Consider the following 14,015-nt stretch of genomic DNA (forward strand, 5'->3'; position numbering starts at 1 on the left):
TATACACAAGTTCCGAAACCCAACTTTAACGGATTATTTATATCCGATTGGTTCGAAGGACAATTTACAATTTTGTTGACGTTTTTTTCAAAAGTCTATTACTTAATTATAAAATCATAATGGTTCTAATTTTCGATTAAGATATTTAATAGAAAAGTTCTCCTTATTTAATTTAATCCGGAATCTGAGAATCTTCCGTCTACGGGTTATTTTATTTTAAAAATTTCTTAAAGTGAAAGTCCAACTGGATTAGATCCAAAACATCCAGGCTTTGGATATCACATGAGTATGCTATATAATATATTAAAACGCACATGTAGGAAATCTTTATATTGTATGCATGCCAAAATGTATATTTAGATAAAAGCATTATGTTTTGAGGATGTTTTTATTTTGAAGTATGATGACATTGATCATGATATAACAGGAGTTTTGTTTTGATTGAAATGATCATGGTTCAGGTATTTCTCAGATAAGATTGTATACAATATAGAAAATTTTTCTTTCTATATGTAATAGTTATCAAATATATGGATTTATTGGAAATATATCATTAACATTACTTTATTGATGAATTAATGGATCTCAGTGTTTTGCAATTCAGATATTTTTAGCACAAGAAAATTAAATCACAATGGGTCTCTGTCCCATATGCTTTGAAAGACTGAAATCTCCAGTGTGTTGTGTGCCATGCGGACATGTATTTTGTAATGTGTGTATCCATCGGTGGAGAACATCAAGGGAGCGCCCTCTGAGGGGAGTATTCTTTAATTATCAATCTCAGGAAACCCAGAGCTGTCCCCAATGTCGCACTGAAATCCATAACCTACAGAGAGTTAGATTTGATGACCATGAGATTCAAGGTAGTTTTTATTTGAACATGTACTGATTGAATTTTCATTAAAATATGTTTTCAATTTTATTAAACAAAATGGAGAATGATTTACATTCATCTTCACTAAAGAAAATGATGAAGCAGAAATTGATCCTTGGGAAGAAACCGATGAGTATAGCACCATTCTGAAGTCTATATATAATATATGGTCCAGGAGTGATGTACGCAAAGCTTGTCTATCTGCCCAAAGTAAGTACATTAAAAACAATTCTCTTCCGTTCATATATGGTATTTATAGTAGGAATGTTGAAAGATTAGCAGCTAGACATTTAAACATTAACATTTATAATAAGGATTCTTGTTTGAAATGAACTTGCATTGACCTCATTCATTTGGGGCATGTTCAGATTTGAGGGTTTTTTTTCTTAAATTTTTTAGTTAAAATTCTATTTTCCAATTCTTGCTCGTTTGAGCAACAGCAACAAAAACAAACAAAACAAAAAAAAGAGTTTTTCTATTGAAAATTTTTTCCTGCAACTGTTGTCATCATTGTAGTTAGATGTGTTAATTTTCACATTTTATTGTCTACTTGAAAATTATTGGGCTAATTATTTTTAAACCAAATTTGGCACGAAACATGATTTAAGCATCCTCATTCAAGTTTTATTCCTTTTTCAAATGAAAATCTCCTTCCAAGGAGAGATAATCAGGAAAATAATGAGCAAATCTTTATATTCTCGAGAGCCAGATAAGAATTATTATCAAAACTGCATTATACATGGATGATTCCAGTTTGATCAAACTGTGACCCTTGTGAGTGTGGGTGTGTTTGTGTATGTGTATTTGTGGAAGGAGGGTTGGGGGGGGGGGGGCAAAAAGAGTTCCAATGTAGGGGAGGGGTATATAAGATATATAAAAGAAATTTAAGAAAAAACATGTATTAAAAGTAAATATATAATATTGATAATATAATGATAAATATAGAAGCTACAACTTGTGATATCGCTATATGTATAAATGTGACAGCAAGCTAATACATTAAGTTTTAAAATGGATATGCTGCTGCTTGGTCCAATATATTTTTACCATTGAATTATAAAGTAATTTTTTGCTCAAACATATTCTGATATAGAGAGTTACAAACTTTTTCCAAATTACAGATGCTGAATGAGTCTCTTTTCAAAGATAAAACTATTTGAAGTAAATGAAGATATTTTTGTTATAAAACATGCCAGGAAGTGTAAACAAATAGAATTCATATGGTTTGTCCTTGGATTGATATGGTTAACTAACTCTGAATACTGTGTAATCATTATTGTTTGTGGGGGACCAGTGTTTGTGGCATTTGTGGGTAACCCCATCATCGCTAGCCAAAGGTTTACGATCCACTCTGCTTCACTAACCAAGGGTTTACATTCCACTCTGCTTTGCTAACCAAGGGTTTACAGTCCACTCTGCTTTGCTAACCAAGGGTTTACAATCCACTCTGCTTCACTAGCCAAGGGTTTACAATTCACTCTGCTTCGCTAACCAAGGGTTTACAATCCACTCTGCTTCGCTAACCAATGGTCTACAATCCACTCTGCTTCTCTACAACCCTTGGTGGAGGGGACCCTTGGGTTGTAGAGGAGCAGAGTGGATCATAAACCCTTGGCTAGCAAAGATGGGTAGCTCTCGCCCATTAATTTACATCCCCACAAATGTATTTACAATCTTTTGTTTATCAATAATATTTAATGATATTATTATGATTACATTACCAACAAAATTATGTCCCCACAAACAAGGAAAATTTTGGCTAACCATGAACATTGACCCCCAAAAATAAAAGATTCCACAATAGTGGAATCATTTTTATCAAAATTAAAAAGCATTTTTGAAAACTGATATAATTAAGTTTTTATTGGCAAATTCAACAAAATGTATTGGAAAGTGAGTTAATTTTTTACCACACAGCAAAAATCCTTTAATATTAACTGAAAATGAAATCATTTGATGTTCAGAATAACAAAAATATCAGATTAACTTCCACCAGCTAGATTACTGTTAAATGGATTAATATACTGTTCCAGTATATCATGCTTTGCCCTTTTTTACAGATAAAATCTTAGCAGTTCCATTTGTCCAAAAATGTTGGGATGTTGGAAAATTTTGTGTTGGCAAAGTAGGAACATTTGTAACCGATTTCAGGAATGTAGAAGGTAATGTTTCCATTCTTATTGAGAGAAAATATACCGGGTATGGTACATGTACTCAGTACTTGAAAGTAATTTTAAAAATCTTAGAAAATCATAGAAAAATTTCCAACATATCTAATCCTTAGCATCTTGCAAACTTGCATACTTATCAGTACGTTTACTTTATTAGAATCAATTTACAATGCATGTCCAAAACATATTTGCTAATTTTTAGGTGGTCATGAAGTACAAATGGAATGGTTAAAGAACCAGGCAAAAGAGGTTTTTGTCACAGTCAATAACAAAATAGCCAGTCACCCTAAAGTTGGTAAGTGGCAATGATCATCAGCCTCAAAAATCGTGCATTGTTAAAAACCCACTGCCAATCTCCCTACTTACTGTTTGTGACTGATTTGAATAATAATTGTATCCCCTTTTGTGATTGGCTCCATCAAACTTAAATTAGTGTCACAAAAAAGGCTATGATGTTTATTAGGTCATAAGACTAAGGTAGAGAAGCAATGAAATAAAAATTGTCCAAAATAAAATTTCATTAATACCGATATCTGTATCATTTTAAATGCATATTCTATTTTCCATATGATTGAATTTTGTTGTAGAAACTTTAAAAACACAATGGAGCAATTACAGCGAAGACTCAAAGAGAGCAATCTTGTTTCTGCTGGTGGTGACATGCGTGCTGACCCTGGCCGATGCCCAGAATGCTGAGGGCTTCCTGCAGTCGGTTGTCCTTCCTGTCCTGCAGGCAGCCTTATCCATCATACTGGAGATCGTAGCCATGCTCAGCTACTGTATAACGAGGCCTATCGCGTGTTCACTACACTGTTTGATGGCCATAATATTGATGGTGCTAGATATCCTAGGAGCAATCATACGCACTCCTATTGTTATCTTGGAAATTTTGTTATGCCTACCTTACACAATGATTATGGGACTTACTTTATTTCTGTCCAACGCTGTTGGGACTATTCTGCGTACTGTTTTACCCATTGGTCTTCTGCTGTATGCCTTTTTTCCAGGGGTACAGCAAAGGGTTAGAGAAATATTTGCAGGGTTACAACAAAATTAAATATTTTTTATTTTAATATGATTATTTTGCATTTGCAGTGCCAAAAGATTTGTTTTTGTAATTAATGTGCTTATTTTTATATTTCGAAGTATGATTTTTATTTATTTTTGCTTTACCTTTAAGCCTTTCTTCTATGAATATTCTTGCTGTTAAATTTGATATAATTTCTTCCCAATACTGTACATGTATTTATGGTTAATTGCTGCTGAAATCATTTGAAATAATTGAAATCTTCCAGTAATTTTTATTGAAAAAAAGATATTGTTGTGAATTTTCATTAAATGTAATAGAAATACATGTATTCAGATGCCAAGACAATGTGATCTTATGCTCATTTATAGTGGTACTTAATACCAGTGATTGGTTTTTTGGGGGGTTTTTTCTGGTACATGTACTGATATACATGTACAATTTTCTCTGTTGAGCCAAAGCCTAGAATTTCACTTTTAATTTTTATGATGTGAATGCATTCATATACATACATGTACATGTTTAAGTCAAGAGTTTTCCTTTAACATTAGAAAATATATACTGCAAGTCTGGAACCAGTGAGAAATGAAAATTTTTTAGGAGACTTTGAACCCCACTGAGATGTTTCCAGTGGGAATAAAATTTCTTATGTGATCCGATTGACTGAAATGGCTTTGTGGATATTTTATTAACTGTTTCAAACATAACCATTAAAGATACACACAAAAACCATATCAAAATAATATATAAGAAATGTTTTAAATATTGTTCAAAAATGTTACAAAAGAAATTCAGTCCCCAAAAACATTTGCTTTTACAGTATTCTGAGTATTCTGAAACTCCACTAAGTTGTATAATGTATACAAGTACATGTACCAGGTATTTTCTTTTCCTATTTAAGACTTTTTTCCTCCATGTTTTCCCTACTTTTTGGATCTTAAAGTCTATGAAATAGGAATTCACATGTACAACAGCATGAGAGCTTGTATAGAATTTCTTCTGATTTGTCATGGTATATGAATTTTTATCTTAAGAGTAGTATGGTTTTTTTTTCAATGATAGAAAATGAACATCTCAGACAATATCAATATCCCATCACAAGTTAGGAGAGATCTTGTATTCATCCTAAAACCGATATGTGAAATGACTTTGGTTGCTTCATTGCTTTGTAATACCGGGTATTAATGTTGATATTGGCTGATGAAAACCTGTGCCAACCAAAATGAATACAACCAGGAGTTATTAAGCTGCTGTCTTTTAACCATTTACTTTCAATGGACAGAAGAAGCTAATAATAATTGTTCTTTTTAATCTCTTTTTCTGTAAATGTTTATTTTTCATGAGAGTGAGAGAGACAAATTATCAGTCATAGTAAAATTATTTATTCTTGATTCTATTTCAACTAGGGATGTCATCGTGCACTTGGCTATTGCTCGGTCACCGATTATTGCCTAAATTTTTTTAGTCGATTGTTATAAAATGAAAAAAAAGAAAGAAATCATTTCATTTTTAATGCGGAAGTTTATGGACCACATGTGCTTGATAAGAACCAACTGTAAGTTTCTTTTAATCAGTTATCTACTGGGTTAAATGTTTCTGTAATCAACATTTAATCATAATTATAAATAATAATATCAAATCGTTCATCTTTATAATCATTAATCTATAATTGTTGATTTGGCAGGAGACAATTACAAAACATGGAATATGTCACATTTGCCTAAAATGATACTAATTGGAGCAAGTATGTGTAGGTGTCACAAACAAAGAAAAGCTTAGACAATTGAACATTTGCTTACAGATACATGTATTTAGATAAAACACTTTTCAATTTATTTCAAATCAAATACATTTAGCACATACTGTCACAAGTTTTTAAATTTTTTTTTTAATTTAAAAAAAGATGTATGTGACGGCAACATTATTTGATTTGAAAAGGACGCACAGTCTCAAATACATGTAAATCAACGAGTACTCAACGCGACTGTTGCTCTACTAAAGCCCCGGACTAATCAACTAAGCATTGACATCCCTTGTTTCAACCAATATGACAGATGATTTAGAGTTACCTGTCCTTTTTCGCGATACTTATGGTTTTTTTGAGAGTCGAAGAGAAAAAAAGAGTACATTAACTGTATGAATTTGAGCATACATGTATTAGTTACTTGAAAAGTAGCACATCTCTGTGACAAAGAACTGAAAATTCAGAATTGCTTAATTCCATAGGCAGTATTAGTTTTGAATTAATTGAAATTTAAATTACCCCTGAATTTGTCATGCCTGAGTTATGGGTACATTATTGCAGTTGTTTTTGTGGACACATATAAGCATTTATACACGTATGTATTTGTCTGAGCACCTGCTCGTAAGCAATACAGTATTATATTTCATATCTGATTTATTTTGGCACATTAAATATTTTTAAGAATTGTTAGAAGTGTTCACGTATGCTTAAAGAAGAGGAGACTCAGTCTTTCAAACAATTTATTAAATACCCATGTTCATCCATAAATGTACATACTTTTGATTGTAAAAATTGTAAAATTGTGTTTTTGTTTCTGCTGCCAATAAAACTGGCTGTTAAAGTACCATTTTCTTTTATGTAATACATGCACAACAGTTAAAAAGTATCGTAAACATGAACATAAATAAAAAAAATGTCAGCATAAAATTAATTATTTACATGTTTCTCCATTGTATATGATCATTGCTATACTTGTTCATGGATCATGTACCCGTCTGATTGCCTTAACTTTAAATGGCTTTGGATGCAGTACAAGTCCGAGATCGTAGGAGCGCGGGTCAGGGTCAGGAACAGCCTCGGAATCGTCCGGAACAAAGGTTAATTTCTGTAGTAGCGCGGTCACAAACAAATACAGACGGTTCTTGGCCAACGACTCTCCTAAACATACTCTTCGTCCAGCTCCAAATGCAAGCATCCTAGTGTGAAAACGAATTGGTGCCCGAGTTAACATATGGAGGAAACACATCTTGAAAATTCACATTAAACTAAAGTTTATAAATTTCATCGACCGCCCTAATGATCCACTATTTTCTTTCTATTTTGTACATATTGTGTTTTAAAGATATTACTCACCTTTTTCTTTTCGGATGCAACGGACTAAGAATTGCGCCGTCGTTGTCAAGAAAACGACCTGGGTCAAATTTCCAAGGATCAGGCCAAATACGTTCGTCATGATGCAATGCCCACAGGTTTATGTAAATCTGAATTTATTAAAAATTGAAACATTGCAAGGGATTCACCTTATTGGTGTTGCAGATATGGTAAATGAATATATAAATGAAAAATTGAAAAAAGTAATAAAAAGCTAAACTAAATTTTAAAAAATACCGTAGCATTTGCATCTATATGATATCCACATATGGTAGCGTTTTCTAGAGTAGAATGAGGTACCGCAAGGGGCACATGTGAAATATAACGAAGAAGTTCTAAAATAACGGCCTCTGTGAACGGGGTTTGTTGGCGTTTAGAAAGCGATGGAAAGACACCTTCCGGGAAAACACCATTGATCTCTTCCTGCATCCGTGTCTGCAGATCTTGATTCTGCAGCAGGATCAAAATCAGACAAGACAGGGCAGTAGCTGTCGTGTCCACACCTCAAAAATAATCAAATGGATAACAAATTAACACAACGCGTAATAATACTACATAATACAATCTTTGGGAAATATAACATTTTTGTATATTTTCGTCACGAAATCTCATTGTCGCAAACCAATGCTTTCCCCTCTCATCTGATGACAGGCCTAAGCGAACTTGGTACGATAAGAAATCCTTCCCTTGCAAACTATTTTATTATATTTACATTGTCCAGTGGCTTTGCCTGTGATAACACTACGTATCGATTTCGTACTATAAAACCCATAACTTCAAATGAAGCCAAATAGAGGCGTCAGCGGGGTTTGCTGATTTATATTTCAATATTTAATCGTACGATGGTTTAAAATTATATAAATACAAGTAATAAGGAATCATTCTTTGAATATTATGAGGTGATAATTTCGGTCGGGGCGTGATCAAATCTACATAAAGCCCTTCGGGCTTTATTGGATTTGATTCCGCCCTGACCAAAATTATCACCTTATATTACTCAAAGAATGATTCCTTATTCCTTATATAAACTCTATCATCTTTGATATAAAAGTATAAATACCTGCTAAAATTAAGTTGGTGAAGCATTCTTTAGCAGTGTCGTCATCTATGTCTGAGTTTTCGTTTATCAGACTTTGCATGTGACCAATAACGCTTTTTTTCGAAAACTGTTAAAAGAAAGAAATTAAATCAGTTTGTATACAGTTTGGTGTCGATTCGACCATATACTTGTATTACAAATCGATTTTATAACGTACAGTCCAATAAATTGGCGCAAGCGGGGTTTCCATAATTAAAAGAAATGCAAATCACATTTCACATTAATATTCTAATATTTAATCGTAAAACTGCTTAAAATGATATAAATATAAGGAATAAGGAATCATTCTTTGAATAAAATGATAATTTCGATTAAAGCCAAAATTATCACCTCATAATTCTCAAAAAAATGATTTCTTATTCCTTAATTATATGTACATACCGTTCCATACTGTTTCGCAAGATTGTCCCACAATCGGTCTCTGACGTTCAGTGCTGTCTCCAATCGCCGAGTTTCTTTATTTTGCCCGAACCTGAGCCAGGGCATGACGTCAAGACGCTTTCCGTCCCCTGCACCGAACGTTTCGTTGAATAGTTTACTCATGGCTCGGATGGTCTCAATCTCCGGCCCGTCAGGGTCAAAGCGAAGTCCAACAAGCTATAAAAAGCATACAGCTATTCACACCTCTAAGTAAAATAATAAATTCAACGGCAATACACAGATACAATTTCATTGACCATCTATAGTACTGCATGAAGCTGGTATAACTTACAAAATATAACATTACGTTGCCGACAGAGTCGAAGAAAATACGACTTGGGTCAAACGCCGTGCCGTCCATTTGCTGAATTCGGTTCACCAATGACTCCAGTTCTGGCCTACATACATCTTCTAACGCTAAAAGCCCGAGCCCGTACATCTTCAACGATTTGTGTACCACTTTTCGCAAGAAGACCAACTTTTGAGTGTAGGTTTGCCAAACAATAGACTTTTTGTACCTCTGCTTTTGGTCTGTACGGTGCATCTTCGGTCGGCCAGCAAAAGTGGCCCCGGCCTGCACCAGGGCCTCATGAATACTGTTATAGTCATTCAAAACTACGATCTTTTCGTTGAATAATTTCACTTCGAACACGGCTCCGTAACGTTTCGACCACTCCGTAAAAACAAGATGACACTGGTTCATGGACAACTGGAATGCATTACCTATGATAGGCCATCTACGAGGGATGCGCGGTATATGCCGCGTTCTTTTTGACCAAGTAAGCCAAACTGCAGAAGCGAGGAAAGGGATACATGAAACAATAAAGCAGAAAGTCGCAATGAGTTCGAGTAACATCTCTGTCGCCCGCTCAGACAAAAATGCTTATTACAGCATTAGTCTCCGGCCTAAATCCGTCGGTCTTATGCACTCACGACGAAACAAATAACAAAGCCTTCTACGAATTGTAAATAACGGCGATAACACTCTTCTTTCAGCTGAAACAATTTCCATTTCAGGCCACTCTTGATCCAGCGGAAACAGTTTCCATGTACACATGTATGACACTTTATATGCCTGTGAACAGAGATTTGTACGATTTATCTAAATATTACTTCCTGTTTAAACACGAGGAAAGGAAATTTTAAAAAATCGCAAAAAAACAAATACCTTTAATTGCTGACGTCTCCATTCCTTCTATTACTATGCAATTTCAAAATCAATCAATAATCGGATCAGTATAGTATCGCGTCCTTATTATTATCAATCTTTTAAAAAATCATAAAAATAACTGTTTGATTATGAACTAATACTGTAAAAGTCTTACCTAAAAGCCTTGTGAAGTTACTCTGTCACGTACACTTCTTCAGCACGTGACGAATAAATTATCCTTGTGTAACATTCTCGATTATTCGTCCTTTTTTCTCCTCCTCCTCTTTGTCTGTTATTTTTACCATTGTTATTGATTATTTCTATGATTATTGACACAATTTATTGTGATGCCGTTGTTGTATATTTTGATTAAATTAATTGAAAAGAGTTTTTAAACGTCTTATAAAACTATTTTATTTTCTTTCCTCTCATTTAAATTGATAGTTTCCAAAAATACTTACTATGGAGGGTAATCGTGTTAAAAAATCCAGACCTGTAAAACCTGTTAACCCGAATTCTATAGTATGCAATCGTGTTGGTTCGTGAGTCTGAGTATGTGTGTCATTCTGATCGTGTAACCTATGAAACTTCACAGGCCTCCAATCTAATTCTTTCGACAGATGCACATTTGCAGCTGTAAAATGCTGTTTGTTGTGTAGTTATTGAAACATATTAGTGCCACATTGTAATTTTTTTCTTTGAAATTCCCACTTAAAAGTTGGAAATATCAACCATAAAGTTGGAAATTCCAAATTTAAAGTTGGAAATTCCAAGATAAGAGTTGGAAATTCCAACGTTAAAGTTGATTTTTTCAACTTTAATCTTGGACTTTCCAACTTCAATCTTAAAATTTCCAATTTTTAGTTTGAATTTATTTTTGTTTATTTTAAAACAGTATACATTATGTGACAGGCATACTGGTCATTGATTTTAACAAAAACAATGCCATATCTGAAACGGTGATTACACCAAACACGAAGAAAAGTACGTCATAGGCTGTCCAAGGACCCCCAGATGCGCTAATGGCGATGTTGCGATGTTTACCGCTTAGCCTCGCCGTCTATGAGATTGAACAACCCGATATATTTCTGTAGTCAGTAACAAACCTAATAATTGATAATATTACATGTACGTATCATCATATTATCTCTGGATAACAACATTTCATAGGAAGTATGATTTTTCGGAAAAATAAATCGGTGTGCATTATATCTAGAGAGTGTATACAAAAGATGCAAGTGAAGAATTCGATATACGAACATACATGTAAGTATGGCGTCCTGAATGTCGATTCAATAGGGTCTCACTTGTGAAGTTGGTCAATCAAAATTATCCGGAGAGCTATCAAAAATGAACTGTTTACCATAAAGCAACTACTTTATTTTTTTTTATTACGCTTTTAAACGATGGATAACCTCGCTACAAAATCGTTTGATATTTAAAAAATATTTGTATAGCTACATACATTTTTGTACAAAAAAATTCTTTGCAAGTAGTTTGATTCTTATTCATTCAGGAAAATAAACATCCTCTTTCAAAATTCTTAGAATTCAGAAGCAATGGAGCAACATGGCGCCTTACAGCTCAGAACCCCATGTCGCTTAAAATATATTCACCCCCATCGAAAAATTTCTTGATTAGTCTCATTTCTAGAAAGATTACTCATTCATCTTATATTTTCCAGCTTTAATTACATTTCAAATAATTTTAGAGGTAAACGACAATAGGCATTTCTTTTTGTAGTAAAAGGTATCCCTTGTCGTGAAATACCATGGGAGTTATATTATGGAAACTAGCACATACGTCACACCGGCAACGATTTTTACATACATGCACCTCTTTTTGTTTAGTCCAATTTCAATCATACCTCAATATTTTTTCTAAAAATAATATTTTCCATTCAAAGACAATAGTGTCGTTCATTAAAAGCTTTTTATAACAGTTTATTGAATATAATGTTTATTTTGGTCCATTCCGGCGATTACGGCATGCCTTTCCGCAGCAACCATTTGCCATTTAAGTTTTTTACATTTATCAATTTGTATCATGTCAGATGTACTATTTCCAAGCGTGAAGAAACAAATGCAAAAATGACGGAAAATGTGCAAAGCTGAAGGTTAAATTAACTAAACAGTGTTTATGCCCGATTTACACGATCAGAATTACACACACGCACCAATACGATTCCACATTCGGACTTACAAGTTTACATGTCTGGATTTTTTAACACGATTACCCTCAATAACTTGCTGCCGTCAGATTAGAAAAGAGGAAAACACGCTGAAATCACGACAATATAACAAATCTAAAATTGTCCGGAGTAAAGCAGAATAATAAACCCCATAGAATTATGACAGGGGGGTCTTTTTTCGACGTAGAATAATGACCCTTTTTTCCCGAGGAGTAAGTGTCATTTTTATCAAAATGAGCACACTCTACGTGAAGAAAAGTCACTTCCGTTGAATAATGACCCTCTTATGAATTTGAATTTTCTAGTATAGTTTTAGATACATGTATTTGTGAAATAGTCTTTACAATACTGTTATTTTTTATTGCAGTAAACTTCAAGTAACAGAAATTATAATTCATATTGAAATAAACTTAAAGTGACAGAAGGTATAAGTTCTCATCCTAACGAGTTACATGTATCTCATTATTACGAGTGAAAACATTAAAATTATCTCGAGATACAAGTCACTTTATAACGAAATTCTGTTTACTGGCGATGAAAGAATATAGACCCTATATTGTTCATGAATTATATGTGCATTTATTGACTTTTACAACTTTCGACTACTACTAGCTACTAGGTATGCAAGTGCAGCATCCAGAATTAATGATTAAACAAAAATCATATAAAGTTTACTCCTTTGTTAGGAATTATTATTCGAATAATCAATGTATCAAATCTTAAGGTGGTATGGGACATCTCCATGTTGTGACGTATTGTTTATCGAAATAAACAATAATATGAAGTGTAATTATATAAGTAGTTTCTTTCTCAAAACGGTCACCTAAAGGTGTAGTGCAGTGGGTTAGAGGGTTTACCTAGAATCTGCAAGTCATGAGTTTGAATCCCGCTAGAGGTTTTACATTTTGTACCTCTCCAAAAAATTTTAAAAGCTATTTTTTTTTATAAATATTGTAATTTAAAATTCTAAACCGGTGAAAGTATTCTAATTATAATGTACTTTAATCCACATTATTATCGACAGATGTCCCATACCACCTTAAGCTCTAAAATACCTTGTTTGCACTCAAAACGTTTTTTTTTTTATTTCACTCTAGAAATTCATAAAATGCACAATAAAAATTATTGAAAGTCAATACTGGTCTCTATTTTGTGAAATCAAATTTCAAAAAGATTCTTTATCTATCCATCAAGTAAAATATTGATGTGGAACCTGGACTCAAAATATTAGGAGGGCTCGATGGTCTTGGTCATTTTTAGACTATTTAAATCTCTTAAGAAAAAGAGCTCTGTATAAAGAGATAGGAAAATGATCAATTTTAAAGTTTAATTATCCACAGATTATTATGTACTAACAAAATACTACACATGTGTTAAATTAAAAATTCCCCACTATGTTCAATATATTTTTTAGAACCAGAAACGATTAACCTATCTTTTATTGTCCATCTATTTCTCAGATATGGTTGTTAATGTTGGATTGGATTTTTAGAAAGACTGCTGAAAAAATTGTATTCGATACCAAAACTGTTATTTTGAAAATACATGTACACAATTAAAATAAGTTGTTAACGGCAACTATTCGTGGTCTTTGACAAAAATGAAATTCTATATCAAAAAGGGCCAAAATTCCCTGAAAAAAAAAATGGAATATATACATTGTGTCCTAAATACCTACACAGAACTATATATGATAAGAGTTAAATTTGGCCCCCATAATTCGCCATTTTTTAAGTGTTTTGGGTACAATAAAATGTTAACTTATTTTTTAGAAGAGTTGATATTAAATATATTTTTCATCTATTTATTTGATTTATTTGCACACACTGGCAGTATATGACGTCAGAAGTGACGCCATTTCTATAATTCAGTCAAAATCAGCCACAAATTGACATTTTTCTTATCTATTTACGAATGGGAAATAAAGAACGCATGCTTGAACAAGGAATTTTTTTTGTCACTTATTAG

At 33.1% G+C, this 14,015-nt stretch overlaps 2 protein-coding genes across 4 annotated transcripts; one reads left to right on the plus strand and one right to left on the minus strand.

Annotated features, from left to right (window-relative positions):
• The first annotated feature begins 5 nt into the window (after positions 1-5).
• On the plus strand, positions 6-4,373 carry LOC128188071 (uncharacterized). 2 transcript variants are annotated; one of them, XM_052858867.1, is made up of 7 exons: positions 6-286; positions 400-461; positions 605-863; positions 965-1,084; positions 2,935-3,036; positions 3,248-3,340; positions 3,633-4,373. In XM_052858867.1, exons 3-7 carry the CDS (start codon positions 635-637, stop codon positions 4,100-4,102), a joined length of 1,014 nt encoding a protein of 337 aa, XP_052714827.1. In that variant the 5' UTR covers positions 6-286; positions 400-461; positions 605-634; the 3' UTR covers positions 4,103-4,373. The 2 variants fall into 2 exon arrangements, with proteins under 2 accessions (XP_052714827.1, XP_052714826.1); XM_052858866.1 differs by lacking the exon at positions 400-461 and having other exon boundaries at positions 7-286.
• A 2,169-nt stretch (positions 4,374-6,542) lies between these two features.
• LOC128188069 (steroid 17-alpha-hydroxylase/17,20 lyase-like) lies at positions 6,543-10,159 on the minus strand. Of its 2 annotated transcripts, none has more exons than XM_052858862.1 (7): positions 10,032-10,159; positions 8,999-9,781; positions 8,668-8,883; positions 8,248-8,353; positions 7,425-7,690; positions 7,170-7,297; positions 6,543-7,012 (listed from the first exon to the last, which is right to left on the minus strand). In XM_052858862.1, exons 2-7 carry the CDS (start codon positions 9,560-9,562, stop codon positions 6,793-6,795), a joined length of 1,500 nt encoding a protein of 499 aa, XP_052714822.1. In that variant the 5' UTR covers positions 9,563-9,781; positions 10,032-10,159; the 3' UTR covers positions 6,543-6,792. The 2 variants fall into 2 exon arrangements, with proteins under 2 accessions (XP_052714822.1, XP_052714823.1); XM_052858863.1 differs by lacking the exon at positions 10,032-10,159 and adding an exon at positions 9,875-10,001.
• Positions 10,160-14,015: the final 3,856 nt, after the last annotated feature.

The sequence above is a fragment of the Crassostrea angulata genome, chromosome 6 (genome assembly GCF_025612915.1).
Source record: "Crassostrea angulata isolate pt1a10 chromosome 6, ASM2561291v2, whole genome shotgun sequence".
In the NCBI taxonomy this organism is placed as follows: domain Eukaryota; kingdom Metazoa; phylum Mollusca; class Bivalvia; order Ostreida; family Ostreidae; genus Magallana; species Magallana angulata.